This window comes from Pseudophryne corroboree, chromosome 3 (assembly GCF_028390025.1).
Source record: "Pseudophryne corroboree isolate aPseCor3 chromosome 3, aPseCor3.hap2, whole genome shotgun sequence".
NCBI classification, from domain to species: Eukaryota; Metazoa; Chordata; class Amphibia; order Anura; family Myobatrachidae; genus Pseudophryne; species Pseudophryne corroboree.
This window is the reverse complement of record NC_086446.1, coordinates 767,434,711-767,451,035: the sequence shown is the minus strand read 5'-3', so window position 1 is coordinate 767,451,035 and position 16,325 is coordinate 767,434,711. Positions and strand designations below refer to the sequence as shown.

General features: G+C 49.5%; 2 protein-coding genes across 10 annotated transcripts in view; one reads left to right on the top strand and one right to left on the bottom strand.

Moving 5' to 3' along the window:
• PIANP (PILR alpha associated neural protein) overlaps positions 1–13,921 on the top strand; it is a 36,393-nt gene extending 22,472 nt beyond the window's left edge. For all 4 annotated transcript variants that reach the window (XM_063962460.1, XM_063962459.1, XM_063962458.1 and 1 more), the window contains exons 5-6: positions 3,193–3,375; positions 11,447–13,921. In XM_063962460.1, coding sequence (XP_063818530.1) covers positions 3,193–3,375; positions 11,447–11,468 — 205 coding nt within the window. In that variant the 3' untranslated portion in view covers positions 11,469–13,921. The remainder of the gene's footprint in view (positions 1–3,192; positions 3,376–11,446) is intronic.
• Positions 11,960–16,325, bottom strand: part of LOC135056819 (WD repeat-containing protein 5-like) — a 101,546-nt gene continuing 97,180 nt past the window's right edge. For all 6 annotated transcript variants that reach the window (XM_063962455.1, XM_063962452.1, XM_063962450.1 and 3 more), the window contains exon 14: positions 11,960–12,187. In XM_063962455.1, the coding sequence (XP_063818525.1) occupies positions 12,099–12,187 (89 nt within the window). In that variant the 3' untranslated portion in view covers positions 11,960–12,098. The remainder of the gene's footprint in view (positions 12,188–16,325) is intronic.

Genomic DNA, 16,325 nt, shown 5'->3' with positions numbered 1-16,325 from the left:
GGGACATGCAGGTAAGCATCCTTTATGTCCAGGGACACCATAAAGTCCCCTTCTTCCAGATTCGCTATCACTGCTCTGAGTGACTCCATCTTGAACTTGAATTTTTGTATGTACAGGTTCAAAGATTTCAGATTTAGAATAGGTCTTACCGAGCCGTCCGGCTTCGGTACCACAAATAGCGTGGAGTAATACCCCTTTCCCTGTTGTAGGAGGGGTACCTTGACTATCACCTGCTGAGAAAACAGCTTGTGAATGGCTTCCAATACCGTCGCCCTGTCTGAGGGAGACGTTGGCAAAGCAGACTTTAGGAACCTGCGAGGGGGAGACTTCTCGAATTCCAACCTGTAACCCTGAGATACTACCTGCAGGATCCAGGGGTCCACCTGTGAGCAAGCCCACTGTGCGCTGAAATTCTTGAGTCGACCCCCCACCGCTCCTGAGTCCGCTTGTAAGGCCCCAGCGTCATGCTGAGGGCTTTGCAGAACCCTGAGAGGGCTTCTGTTCCTGGGCAGGGGCTGCTTGCTGCCCTCTCTTACCCCTTCCTCTGCCCCGAGGCAGATATGACTGTCCTTTTGTCCGCTTGTTCTTATAGGACCGAAAGGACTGCGGCTGAAAAGACGGTGTCTTTTTCTGTTGGGAGGGGGTCTGAGGTAAAAAGGTGGATTTTCCGGCAGTTGCCGTGGCCACCAGATCCGATAGACCGACGCCAAATAATTCCTCCCCTTTATACGGCAATACTTCCATATGTCGTTTGGAATCCGCATCACCTGACCACTGTCGCGTCCATAAACTCCTTCTGGCAGATATGGACATCGCATTTACTCTCGATGCCAGAGTGCAAATATCTCTCTGAGCATCTCGCATATAAAGGAAAGCATCCTTTAATTGCTCTATAGTCAATAAAATACTGTCCCTATCCAGGGTATCAATATTTTCAGTCAGGGAATCCAACCAGACGACCCCAGCACTGCACATCCAGGCTGAGGCGATGGCTGGTCGCAGTATAACACCAGTATGTGTGTATATACTTTTTAGGGTAGTTTCCAGTCTCCTATCAGCTGGATCCCTGAGGGCGGCCGTATCAGGAGACGGTAACGCCACTTGTTTTGATAAGCGTGCGAGCGCCTTATCCACCCTAGGGGGTGTTTCCCAGCGCGCCCTAACCTCTGGCGGGAAAGGGTATAATGCTAATAACTTTTTTGAAATTAGCACTTTTCTATCTGGGTTAACCCACGCTTCATCACATACATCATTTAATTCCTCTGATTCAGGAAAAACTACAGGTAGTTTTTTCACCCCCCACATAATACCCCTTTTTGTGGTACTTGCAGTATCAGAGATATGCAAAGCCTCCTTCATTGCCGTGATCATATAACGTGTGGCCCTACTTGAAAATACGTTTGTTTCATCACCGTCGACACTAGATTCAGTGTCTGTGTCTGGGTCTGTGTCGACCGACTGAGGTAAAGGGCGCTTTACAGCCCCTGACGGTGTCTGAGACGCCTGGGCAGGTACTAACTGGTTTGCCGGCCGTCTCATGTCGTCAACTGATTTTTGTAATGTGCTGACATTATCACGTAATTCCATAAACAAAGCCATCCATTCCGGTGTCGACTCCCTGGGGGGTGACATCACCATTATCGGCAATTGCTCTGCCTCCACACCAACATCGTCCTCATACATGTCGACACACACGTACCGACACACAGCAGACACACAGGGAATGCTCTTATCGAAGACAGGACCGCACTAGCCCTTTGGGGAGACAGAGGGAGAATTTGCCAGCACACACCCAAGCGCTATAATATATATGGGAACAACCTTATATAAGTGTTGTTCCTTATAGCAGCTTAAATATATCAAAATATCGCCAAAAAATGCCCCCCCCTCTCTGTTTTACCCTGTTTCTGTAGTGCAGTGCAGGGGAGAGTCCTGGGAGCCTTCCTCACAGCGGAGCTGAGCAGGAAAATGGCGCTGTGTGCTGAGGAGAATAAGCCCCGCCCCCTATTTCGGCGGGCTTTTCTCCCGGAGTTTTAGATATCTGGCATGGGTTAAATACATACATATAGCCTCAATGGCTATATGTGATGTATTCTTTTGCCATAAAGGTATTAAATATTGCTGCCCAGGGCGCCCCCAGCAGCGCCCTGCACCCTCCGTGTCCGCTTGGTGTGAAGTGTGTGACAACAATGGCGCACAGCTGCAGTGCTGTGCGCTACCTTCATGAAGACTGAAGAGCCTTCTGCCGCCTGTTTCCGGACCTTCAATCTTCAGCATCTGTAAGGGGGGTCGGCGGCGCGGCTCCGGGACGAACCCCAGGGTGAGACCTGTGTTCCGACTCCCTCTGGAGCTAATGGTGTCCAGTAGCCTAAGAATCCAATCCATCCTGCACGCAAGTGAGTTGAAATTCTCTCCCCTAAGTCCCTCGATGCAGTGAGCCTGTTGCCAGCAGGACTCACTGAAAATAAAAAACCTAAAAACTTTTTCTAAGCAGCTCTTTAGGAGAGCCACCTAGATTGCACCCTGCTCGGACGGGCACAAAAACCTAACTGAGGCTTGGAGGAGGGTCATAGGGGGAGGAGCCAGTACACACCACCTAATCCTAAAGCTTTATTTTTGTGCCCTGTCTCCTGCGGAGCCGCTATTCCCCATGGTCCTGACGGAGTCCCCAGCATCCACTTAGGACGTTAGAGAAAGATTCAATAAAACAATGGGGGTAATTCCAAGTTGATCGCAGCAGGATTTTTGATAGCAATTGGGCAAAACCATGTGCACTGCAGGGGGGGCAGATATAACATTTGCAGAGAGAGTTAGATTTGGGTGGGTTATTTTATTTCTGTGCAGGGTAAATACTGGCTGCTTTATTTTTACACTGCAAATTAGATTGCAGATTGAACACACCCCACCCAAATCTAACTCTCTCTGCACATGTTATATCTGCCTCCCCTGCAGTGCACATGGTTTTGCCCAACTGCTAACAGAATTCCTGCTGCGATCAACTTGGAATTACCCCCAATAAACGTTATTGCAGTCTGCCTCAGACTCAGTTCTGGGCAGATAGAGCGTGCGTTTATTGCATCTTCCCTCAGTATGGGGTATATAATAGGTAAGATGTTCATCAATCACATAGGTGTATACTGTATACTTCTATGTATAACATGCGCCTTACACTTGCGTCTCCTCTTCCTGCAGTTGTGAGCGCAGACAGAAACGGAGGCACCATCGCAATGACCGCTGTGCTTTACCGGAGGAGGGAAGTCTGCAGCCCCTCACCGACCTCTCCCCAGACACGGACATCCCTGGGCTACAGCCTCTAAAACTTGGGGACTTCAAAGGTGGCCTGGATGACAGAGGCGTCCCCTGCAGGACGAGCAAGTAAGCGAAACGTCTATTATTTCCCCCATGTCACCTTCTGCTCCCATACTCAGGAAAAGTCCTTTATTTATACTTGTGTACTTACAGGACCACTAAACTCCAAGGTAAAATCTTGAGGTTAAAATAAATTGTTCCGTGCTAACACTACGTTTGAGAACAGCCTTGTACAGTATAACCTCCCAATTACAGAAGGGGCCACCTTCCCTGTCACAGTTACATGTGTTATATATACAAGGGTGTAGCTACAATAGGTGCAGGGAGTGCAGCTGTTATGGGGCCCAGAGCAGAGAGGGGCCACCTTCCCCGTCACAGTTACATGTGTTATATACAGGGTGTAGCTACCATAGGTGCAGGCAGTGCCGCTGCTATGGGGCCCAGAGCTGAGAGGGACCCACCTTCCCTGTCACAGTTACATGTGTTATATACAGGGCGTAGCTACCATAGGTGCAGGGGGTGCAGCTGCTATGGGGACCAGAGCTGAGAGGGGCCACCTTCCCTGTCACAGTTACATGTGTTATATACAAGGGTGTAGCTACCATAGGTGCAGGCAATGCAGCTGCTATGGGGCCCAGAGCTGAGAGGGGCCACCTTCCCTGTCACAGTTACATGTGTTATATACAGGGCATAGCTACCATAGGTGCAGGGGGTGCAGCTGCTATGGGGCCCATAGCTGAGAGGGGCCTTTTCTGTCACAGTTACAGTACATGTGTTATATGCAGGGGCGTAGCTACCATAGGTGCAGGCAGTGCGGCTGCTATGGGGCCCAGAGCTGGGAGGGCCCACCTTCCCTGTGACAGTTACATGTGTTATATACAAGGATGTAGCTTCCATAGGTGCAGCTGCTATGGGGCCCAGAGCTAAAAGGGGCCCACCTTCCCTGTCACAGTTACATGTGTTATATACAAGGGCGTAACTACCATAGGTGCAGGGGGTGCAGCTGCCATGGGGCCCAGAGCTGGGAGGGGCCACCTTCCCTGTCACAGTTGCATGTGTTATATACAAGGGTGTAGCTACCATAGGTGCAGGGAGTGCAGCTGCTATGGGGCCCAGAGCTGAGAGGGGCCCACCTTCCCTGTCACAGTCACATGTGTTATATACAGGGTGTAGCTACCATAGGTGCAGGGAGTGCAGCTGCTATGGGGCCCAGAGCTGAGAGGGGCCACCTTCCCTGTCACAGTTACATGTGTTATATACAAGGGTGTAGCTACCATAGGTGCAGGGAGTGCAGCTGCTATGGGGCCAGAGCTGAGAGCGCCCACCTTCTCTCTAGAAGCACTGGGACAGGGGTCCCCTCAAAATTTTGCTATGGGGCCCACAGAGTTCTGACTACACTCCTCACGGACAGGTCCAGTACTTCATGTATTTACTAGTAGTGTATAGATAGCTTTACATCTGCTTCATCATCTGTGACTCATCACCTCCTATGCCACATTTGCCGTCACCAGTTATAAATGTATAAAGAGTCTGTCAGTGTAAGAGGGTGTGTTAGGTCCCATTTACCAATGACCGCATATGCAATTCTGGGCACTCATTTTTTGCCCAGATCCCATTGCATAATGTGATCATATCGTGTGGATGTATCACCGACAGAAGCAGGGACAGTGTCTCTATAAGGAGCTTGTCCTTGCGATGCGCCAAGTGTGTTGCCGGAGATCATGACCACCGTCCACAGGGGCCATTTCTGGCGGAGGGTTCCTGGGTAACCCTGCCGGATCTACATCCCGCAAAATGTAGCCCATAGGTAGCTGCGGGGGCCAATATCTTCGCATTCCCAATATTGATCAGGCAGTATCACGTCCCCCATAGAAACCTATAGGGCAGGGCTGGCCAAACCGGTCCTCGAGATCTACCAACAGTTCATGTTTTCCAGGCCTCCTGGAGATCTGTAGAATTATCAGTTAGGAATAAATGCATCACATCATAATTAGTAATGACTACACCTGTGCACCAGCTAGGTGTTCTGGAAAATGTGAACCGTTGGTAGATCTCGAGGACCGGTTTGGCCAGCCCTGCTATAGGGGATGCGGCTGCTGGCGGCAATGGAGGGATCGCAGCATGTATCAGAGATCTCTGCTGAAATCCCTCCTTCCATATTATGTAGGGATGCAGAATATTGCAGCTAGCCCCCCGAAACTGGTGTTTTCGGGAACATAGCCGCAAATATTGTATGATAAATGGGCCCCTAACTAAGAGCAATGTGATATGTGACAGCGGTAGTGACATGATGTGAGGAGGGGAATGGAGGCAGCAGGAAGCCACAGACTGAGAGTTATATAGTGGGAGGAGCAGGGTCCCCAGCAGCACAGAGTATATCAGGAGATGAGTGATGTGTCAGTGAGGACAGGACTCTGTGTAACAGGGGTTATTGACATGATGTGAGGAGGGGAATGGAAGCAGCAGGAAGCCACAGACTGAGAGTTATATAGTGGGAGGAGCAGGGTCCCCAGCAGCACAGAGTATATCAGGAGATGAGTGATGTGTCAGTGAGGACAGGACTCTGTGTAACAGGGGTTATTGACATGATGTGAGGAGGGGAATGGAAGCAGCAGGAAGCCACAGACTGAGAGTTATATAGTGGGAGGAGCAGGGTCCCCAGCAGCACAGAGTATATCAGGAGATGAGTGATGTATCAGTGAGGACAGGGCTGCATGTGACAGGGGCAGTGACTGATGTGAGGAGGGGAATGGAGGCAGCAGGAAGCCACAGACTGAGAGTTATATAGTGGGAGGAGCAGTGTCCCCAGCAGCACAGAGTATATCAGGAGATGAGTGATGTATCAGTGAGGACAGGGCTGCATGTGACAGGGGCAGTGACTGATGTGAGGAGGGGAATGGAGGCAGCAGGAAGCCACAGACTGAGAGTTATATAGTGGAAGGAGCAGGGTCCCCAGCAGCACAGAGTATATCAGGAGAGGAGTGATATGTCAGTGAGGACAGGGCTGCATGTGACAGGGGCAGTGATGTGAGGAGGGGAATGGAGGCAGCAGGAAGCCACAGACTGAGAGTTATATAGTGGGAGGAGCAGGGTCCCCAGCAGCACAGAGTATATCAGGAGATGAGTGATGTGTCAGTGAGGACAAGGCTGCATGTGACAGGGGCAGTGACATGATGTGAGGAGGGGAATGGAGGCAGCAGGAAGCCACAGACTGAGAGTTATATAGTGGGAGGAGCAGTGTCACCAGCAGCACAGAGAATATCAGGAGATGAGTGATGTGTCAGTAAGGACAGGGCTGCATGTGATAGGGGCAGTGACATGATGTGAGGAGGGGAATGGAGGCAGCAGGAAGCTACAGACTGAGAGTGATATAGTGGAAGGAGCAGTGTCCCCAGCAGCACAGAGTATATCAGGAGATGAGTGATGTGTCAGTGAGGACAGGGCTGCATGTGACAGGGGCAGTGACATGACGTGAGGAGGGGAATGGAGGCAGCAAGAGTGGGAGGAGCAGGGTCACCCAGCAGCACAGAGTATATCAGGAGATGAGTGATGTGTCAGTGAGGACAGGGCTGCATGTGACAGGGGCAGTGACATGATGTGAGGAGGGGAATGGAGGCAGCGGGAAGCCACAGACAGAATTATATAGTGGGAGGAGCAGGGTCCCCAGTAGCACAGAGTATATCAGGAGATGAGTGATGTGTCAGTGAGGACAGGGCTGCATGCGACAGCGGTAGTGACATGATGTGAGGAGAGGAATGGAGGCAGCAGGAAGCCACAGACTGAGAGTTATATAGTGGAAGGAGCAGGGTCCCCCAGCAGCACGGAGTATATCAGGAGATGAGTGATGTGTCAGTGAGGACAGCGCTGCATGTGACAGGAGCAGTGACATGATGTGAGGAGGGGAATGGAGGCAGCAGGAAGCCACAGACTGAGAATTATATAGTGGGAGGAGCAGGGTACACCAGCAGCACAGAGTATATCAGGAGGTGAGTGATGTGTCAGTGAGGACAGGACTGCATGTGACAGCGGTAGTGACATGTTGTGAGGAGGGGAATGGAGGCAGCAGGAAGCCACAGACTGAGAATTATATAGTGGGAGGAGCAGGGTCCCCAGCAGCACAGAGTATATCAGGAGATGAGTGATGTGTCAGTGAGGACAGGGCTGCATGTGACAGGGGTAGTGACATGATGTGAGGAGGGGAATGGAGGCAGCAGGAAGCCACAGACTGAGAGTTATATAGTGGGAACAGCAGGGTCCCCCAGCAGCACAGAGTATATCAGGAGATGAGTGATGTGTCAGTGAGGACAGGGCTGCATGTGACAGGGGCAGTGATGTGAGGAGGGGAATGGAGGCAGCAGGAAGCCACAGACTGAGAGTTATATAGTGGGAACAGCAGGGTCCCCCAGCAGCACAGATTATATCAGGAGATGAGTGATGTATCAGTGAGGACAGGGCTGCATGTGACAGGGGCAGTGATGTGAGGAGGGGAATGGAGGCAGCAGGAAGCCACAGACTGAGAGTTATATAGTGGGAACAGCAGGGTCCCCCAGCAGCACAGATCATATCAGGAGATGAGTGATGTGTCAGTGAGGACAGGGCTGCATGTGACAGGGGCAGTGATGTGAGGAGGGGAATGGAGGCAGCAGGAAGCCACAGACTGAGAGTTATATAGTGGAAGGAGCAGGGTACCCAGCAGCACAGAGTATATCAGGAGATGAGTGATGTGTCAGTGAGGACAGGGCTGCATGTGACAGGGGCAGTGATGTGAGGAGGGGAATGGAGGCAGCAGGAAGCCACAGACTGAGGGGTACATTTACTAACATTCGTAATTTCCGAAAAAAGGTCAAAGTTCAATCACGAATGACATCGAAAGTGTAAAACTGCAACTTTTTGAATTTGTTACGATGGATTTACTAAGCTGTCGTATTCGGGTTTTTCTTTTCTTCCGATGTCGATGTCATTCGTGTTTTTTTTGTGTTTTTTACGGCAGTGATTAGCAAAACACTGCCGACTTTTTTTACAATCAATCTCGGCCGGATCTGTGTGATCCGTGCTGGGGTTCATTTTTTTTTTTTTTTTTAATTAAACAATGTAAAATAAAAATAAAAAATGCGTGGGGTCCCCCCTCCTAAGCATAACCAGCCTCGGGCTCTTTGAGCCGATCCTGGTTGCAAAAATATGGGGAAAAAAATGACAGGGGTTCCCCCATATTTAAGCAACCAGCATCGGGCTCTGCGCCTGGTCCTGGTTCCAAAAATACGGGGGACAAAAAGAGTAGGGGTCCCCCGTATTTTTAAAACCAGCACCGGGCTCCACTAGCTGGACAGATAATGCCACAGCCGGGGGTCACTTTGATATAGTGCCCTGCGGCCGTGGCATCAAAAATCCAACTAGTCACCCCTGGCCGGGGTACCCTGGGGGAGTGGGGACCCCTTCAATCAAGGGGTCCCCCCCCCCAGCCACCCAAGGGCCAGGGGTGAAGCCCGAGGCTGTCCCCCCCCATCCAATGGGCTGCGGATGGGGAGGCTGATAGCCTTTGTTGTAAAAGAAAAGATATTGTTTTTAGTAGCAGTACTACAAGGCCCAGCAAGCCTCCCCCGCATGCTGGTACTTGGAGAACCACAAGTACCAGCATGCGACGGAAAAACGGGCCCGCTGGTACCTGTAGTACTACTACTAAAAAAATACCCAAAAAAAGACAAGACACACACACCGTGAAAGTATAATTTTATTACATACATACACACATACATACATACTTACCTTAAGTTCCCACGCAGGTCGGTCCTCTTCTCCAGTAGAATCCAAGGGGTACCTGTTGAAGAAATTATACTCACGAGATCCAGGGGTCCAGGCTCCTCGGGAAATCCAGGGGTAATCCACGTACTTGAAAAAAATAACAAAACGGTGTCCCGACCACGAACTGAAAGGGGACCCATGTTTGCACATGGGTCACCTTTCCACGAATGCCAGAAACCCACTTTGACTTCTGTCTAAGTGGGTTTCTTCAGCCAATCAGGGAGCGCCACGTTGTAGCACTCTCCTGATCAGCTGTGTGCTCCTGTCCTCACTGACAGGCAGCACACGGCAGTGTTACAATGTAGCGCCTATGCGCTACATTGTAACCAATGATGGGAGCTTTCTGCCCTGCGGTTGACCTAAAGTGACGTCACCGCTGAGCAGAAAGTTCCCAGCATTGGTTACAATGTAGCGCATAGGCGCTACATTGTAACACTGCCGTGTGCTGCCTGTCAGTGAGGACAGGAGCACACAGCTGATCAGGAGAGTGCTACAACGTGGCGCTCCCTGATTGGCTGAAGAAACCCACTTAGACAGAAGTCAAAGTGGGTTTCTGGCATTCGTGGAAAGGTGACCCATGTGCAAACATGGGTCCCCTTTCAGTTCGTGGTCGGGACACAGTTTTGTTATTTTTTTCAAGTACGTGGATTACCCCTGGATTTCCCGAGGAGCCTGGACCCCTGGATCTCGTGAGTATAATTTCTTCAACAGGTACCCCTTGGATTCTACTGGAGAAGAGGACCGACCTGCGTGGGAACTTAAGGTAAGTATGTATGTATGTGTGTATGTATGTAATAAAATTATACTTTCACGGTGTGTGTGTCTTGTCTTTTTTTGGGTATTTTTTTAGTAGTAGTACTACAGGTACCAGCGGGCCCGTTTTTCCGTCGCATGCTGGTACTTGTGGTTCTCCAAGTACCAGCATGCGGGGGAGGCTTGCTGGGCCTTGTAGTACTGCTACTAAAAACAATATCTTTTCTTTTACAACAAAGGCTATCAGCCTCCCCATCCGCAGCCCATTGGATGGGGGGGGGGACAGCCTCGGGCTTCACCCCTGGCCCTTGGGTGGCTGGGGGGGGGGGACCCCTTGATTGAAGGGGTCCCCACTCCCCCAGGGTACCCCGGCCAGGGGTGACTAGTTGGATTTTTGATGCCACGGCCGCAGGGCACTATATAAAAGTGACCCCCGGCTGTGGCATTATCTGTCCAGCTAGTGGAGCCCGGTGCTGGTTTTAAAAATACGGGGGACCCCTACTCTTTTTGTCCCCCGTATTTTTGGGACCAGGACCAGGCGCAGAGCCCGATGCTGGTTGCTTAAATATGGGGGAACCCCTGTCATTTTTTTCCCCATATTTCGGCAACCAGGATCGGCTCAAAGAGCCCGAGGCTGGTTATGCTTAGGAGGGGGGACCCCACGCAATTTTTTTTTTAAAAATAAGCACTTTCCCACCCCTTCCCACTGATATACATGCACGGATCTCATGGATCCGTGCATGCCTATCCAATCACGAATAAAAAAAAAAGGTCTGTTTTTTTTTAGCACTTTTTTACGAGTTGTAATTTTTCACGGCAGTGTTTGTTTTTTTTTTTGCTTTGCACTTCTTAGTAAATGTCCGAGATTCATACTTAAACAGCCGCGTTTTGACCGATGGTGTATTCATTCGTAATTTTTTACTTGGACTTGCAAAAAATTACGAATGCCCTCATCTCTGCCGTGATTAGTGTTTAGTAAATTACCGAGATGACACTTTGATGAAAAAACGGCATCTCGGTCAAAATCGGGAGCTTAGTAAATTTCCCCCTGAGAGTTATATAGTGGAAGGAGCAGGGTACCCAGCAGCACAGAGTATATCAGGAGAAGGGTGATGTGTCAGTGAGGACAGGGCTGTATGTGACAGGGGCAGTGACATGATGTGAGGAGGAGAATGGAGGCAGCAGGAAGTCACAGACTGAGAATTATATAGAGGAATGAGCAGTGTCCTCAGCAGCACAGAGTATATTAGGAGATGAGTGATGTGTCAGTGAGGACACGGCTGCATGTGACAGGGGCAGTGACAAGATGTGAGGAGGGGAATGGAAGCAGCCTTGCTGTTGACTGCAGACATATACAGCCAATCAACCCTTTATGATCCAGTGATGTCATCAACTCCTAGTGAATTGATAGGTTATCAGCCTCCACTGGGCTATGGCTACACTTTGGCTACCATTGTCTGTTTCCTCTACGTCAGTCACACTTACACTCCATGTGGTACATACACAGGAAGGCTGTTTTGAATTTTAGTACACCATTTCTCCACGTGACCGGCCAATATTGATTGTTCTCTCCCCTCTACATCAGGATCCCAGTGGTGACCATGTGAGAGCACTGTCTAAGTGATGAAATTGTAGAAGAACAGCTGTGAAGGACTCTAATGGGTGATAAAGAACCCACCTGACAGCAGGTGCGGGCACAACCCACATTTCTCCAAACACTGCACCCCAAACACAACTGCGTGAGAGGACCGAGCATCGGAAGAGACCAGTTAATGGGAGAGGACCTCAAATAGGCGGGAGTAGCCCCGCCCCCAAACGTGGGGCTGTCTGTATATATTACATGTATGTATGCATGGGCGCACATAACCACCGATCCAGGACTGCCCGTGGAGAAGACGATGATGCCCTGAGGCATTATGATAAAATGTATGTAATAATATTGTTATTATATAGATCCGTGTATGTATGACCGCATGTATGACTGTTAACATGTGAGCAATTCACTAAGGGCTTAACCCCATGTATGTGTTGTGCGTGTCTCTGTCACCCCCCCCACCCCTCCAAACAAGGATAAATAAGTGTATTGTATATGCTCATCTTCTGTGTTTTAATCCGTTTTTATTTCTAAAAAAACAAATTGAAAGTGTAACAAATGGAAGGTTGCGCTGATGAGACGGAGAGATGGAGGTTGCGCTGATGAGACGGGGAGATGGAGGGCACTGGAGAATTCTCTCCCTCTATACCAGTATACACCACTGCCAGCCACGGGTCTCCGCCTGCACGTGGGAGGACACGCTCTCACTGTCCACCGCCCACAGATCTTCCTCTGAAACAGAAAGTCTGATCAGTGCCATCACCAAGACTGGAACCTGTGCGAAACGCGCAGGCAGAGAAGGAGCAATCATACTTTTATTACTATAGATATTTATAGAGCACAGCACTTTACAATATGTCTTTCGCACCACGGATGAGATGATTTTAACTCTGTGTGTATGTAAATAATGCATAGAGACGGCTCGGGAATTCGGATGTATTTTATTTTCTATAGAAATGGTGACTAATGACTGTGTAGACCACATAGTAACATGTCAGCGCCTATCAAGAACTGCTATTCCTAAGATACAACGGCCTTATAGAAAAGGGACGCTAATTGCATTCACATATTTATGGAAACATTTCATGAGCGCATGGGAACTTTAGAGATTTGGCACATTGACTCTGGGGGAAGATTGTTTGCAGCGCGCAGCAGGCTTCCTGTACTTCTACTGAAGTGAGATTATATCAGTCTGAATATCTTGCCCTAAGCAGCGACTCCACATCATTTCATGTATCTAAGGGGGTGATTCAGATCTGATCGCTGGGCTGCTAATTTTGCTGTCCTGCGATCAGATAGTCGTTGCCTCCAGGGGGAGTGTAAATTCACCGTGCAAGTGTGCGATCCCATGTGTACGCGAGCTGCTAAAATCCACTTTGTGCAGTCTCTGCGCAGCCCGGGACTTACTCCTACAGTGCGATGAGAACAGGCTGATCGGGGCCGGAGCTGACGTCACACACCCACCCTGAAAATGCTTGGGAACGCCTGCGTTTTTCCGGACACTCCCTGTATACGCTCAGTTACCACCCACAAAAGGCCTCTTCCTGTCAATCACCTTGCGTACGCCCTTGCGATCAGATTTTTCGCACCATCCTGTTGCTGACCTGATCGCCCACTGTGTGAAAACGCACAGCAGCGATTAGATCTGAATCCCCCCCCTAGGTCCTGTCATATGTAAACCTTTACTGAGAGTTCTTAGCTGCTCTTATATAAGGAAACTTGGGGCAGATGTATTAACCTGGAGAAGGCATGAGGAAGTGATAAACCAGTGATATGTGCAAGGTGATAAATGCATCAGCCAATCAGCTCCTAACTGTTAATTTACATACTGGAGCTGATTGGCTGGTCCGTTTATCACCTTGCACATATCACTTACTTATGCCTTCTCCAGGTTAATACATCTGCCCCCTTGTATTTTAGCGGCCCTGTAAGGAAACAGCATGCTAACAAACTATCACTTATTTATTTTAATATGGTATTTGATTAGATTCTCTCTGAAGGTTCTAAATTCTAATGCAGGGGTAGTCAACATTCGTCCCTCCAGCTGCTGTCGGACTATACATCCCAGCATGCTCTGCCACTGTTTAGCAAAACTGTGGCAGAGCATGCTGGGATGTGTAGTTCTGCTGCAGCCAGAGGGCCGCATGTTCAATAACCCTGTTCCAATGTTCAGAATAGAGTGTAAACAAGCCCAACGTTTCCAAATCTTCCACTTAATGGCTGACGTTGCTGCGCTAAAACCTGGCGTCCCTATTTTATCTGGCACTCTCCACCTGAGTACAATGTGGCGGTGCTGTTGCATTTCCTGTCTATAGACTGTTTTAATGTTTTGTTTTGACCTAAGGAGTCTATACATATGTACAAATGCAAACAGAAGACATCGAAGTCATATTATCTGCACACAATAAATGAGCTTGAGTGTTATTGTCTATCTCAAAGGAAATAAAACCATATGGTTGCATAGTTTCTTATTGAACGTTGGATTTCCTGGTGACAAATGTCATGGCTATTCAGAAGTATTTCTTGAAAAAATAAGATTTTACTTACCGGTAAATCTATTTCTTGTAGTCCGTAGTGGATGCTGGGGACTCCGTAAGGACCATGGGGAATAGACGGGCTCCGCAGGAGACAGGGCACTTTAAGAAAGAATTTGGATTCTGGTGTGCTCTGGCTCCTCCCTCTATGTCCCTCCTCCAGACCTCAGTTAGAGAAACTGTGCCCGGAAGAGCTGACAGTACAAGGAAAGGATTTTGGAATCCAGGGCAAGACTCATACCAGTCACACCAATCACACCGTATAACTTGTGATAAACATACCCAGTTAACAGTATGAACAACAACGGAGCATCAGATCAACCCTGATGCAACTATAACATAACCCTTATTTAAGCAATAACTATATACAAGTATTGCAGAAGAAGTCCGCACTTGGGACGGGCGCCCAGCATCCACTACGGACTACGAGAAATAGATTTACCAGTAAGTAAAATCTTATTTTCTCTAACGTCCTAGTGGATACTGGGGACTCCGTAAGGACCATGGAGATTATACCAAAGCTCCCAAACGGGCGGGAGAGTGCGGATGACTCTGCAGCACTGAATGAGCAAACACAAGGTCCTCCTCAGCCAGGGTATCAAACTTGTAGAACTTTGCAAAGGTGTTTGTACCCGACCAAGTAGCTGCTCGGCAAAGCTGTAATGCCGAGACCCCTCGGGCAGCCGCCCAAGAAGAGCCCACCTTCCTTGTGGAATGGGCCTTAACTGATTTAGGCAGCGGCAACCCAGCCGTAGAATGAGCCTGCTGAATCGTGTTACAGATCCAGCGAGCAATAGTTTGCTTTGAAGCAGGCGCCCCAAGCTTGTTGGAAGCATACAGGATAAACAAAGATTCTGTTTTCCTAACCTTAGCCGTTCTGGCTACATAAACCTTCAAAGCCCCGACTACATCCAGTGACTCGGAATCCTCCAAGTCAGTAGTAGCCACAGGCACCACAATAGGTTGGTTTATATGAAAGGATGAAACCACTTTCGGCAGAAATTGTGGGCGGTCCGCAATTCTGCTCTATCCGCATGGAAAACCAGATAAGGGCTTTTATGTGACAAAGCCGCCAATTCTGACACACGCCTAGCCGAAGCCAAGGCTAATAGCATGACCACCTTCCACGTGAGATATTTTACTTCCATCGTTTTGAGTGCTTCAAACCAGTGTGATTTCAGGAAACTCAACACCACGTTAAGATCCCAAGGTGCCACTGGAGGCACAAAAGGGGGCTGAATATGCAGCACTCCCTTTACAACGTCTGAACTTCAGGAAGAGAAGCCAGTTCTTTTTGAAAGAAAATGGATAGGACCGAAATCTGGACTTTAATGGAACCCAATTTCAGGCCCAAAGTCACTCCCGACTGTAGGAAGTGAAGGAAAACGGCCCAGCTGGAATTCCTCCGTAGGGGCATTCCTGGCCTCACACCAAGCAACATATTTTTGCCATATACGGTGATAATGTTGAGCCGTCACATCCTTCCTAGCCTCTATCAGCGTAGGAATGACCTCATCCGGAATGCCTTTTTCTGCTAGGATCCGGCGTTCAACCGCCATGCTGTCAAACGCAGCCACGGTAAGTCTAGGAACAGACAGGGCCCCTGTTGCACAAGTCCTGTCTTAGAGGCAGAGGCCACGGGTCCTCTGTGAGCATTTCTTGCAGATCTGGATACCAAGTCCTTCTTGGCCAATCCGGTACAAAGAGTATTGTTCTCACTACTCTTTTCCTTATGATTCTCAGTACCTTGGGTATGAGAGGAAGAGGAGGAAATACATAGACCGATGGGAACACCCACAGTGTCACCAGTGCGTCCACAGCTTTCGCCTGAGGGTCTCTTGACCTGGCGCAATATCTCTGCAGCTTTTTGTTGAGGCGGGATGCCATCATGTCCACCTGTGGCATTTCCCACCGACTTGCAATCTGCATGAAGACTTCTTGATTAAGTCCCCACTCTCCCGGGTGGAGGTCGTGCCTGCTGAGGAAGTCTGCTTCCCAGTTGTCCACTCCCGGAATGAACACTGCTGACAGTGCGCTTACGTGATTCTCCGCCCAGCGAAGAATTCTGGTGGCTTCTACCATCGCCACCCTGCTCCTTGTGCCGCCTTGGCGGTTTACATGAGCCACTGCGGTGATATTGTCTGACTGAATCAGAACCGGTTGGTCGCGAAGCAGGGTCTCCGCTTGACTTAGGGCGTTGTATATGGCCCTTAGTTCCAGGATATTGATGTGAAGGCAAGTTTCCTGCCTTGACCACAGCCCTTGGAAATTTCTTCCCTGTGTGACTGCCCCCCACCCTCGGAGGCTTGCATCCGTGGTCACCAGGACCCAGTCCT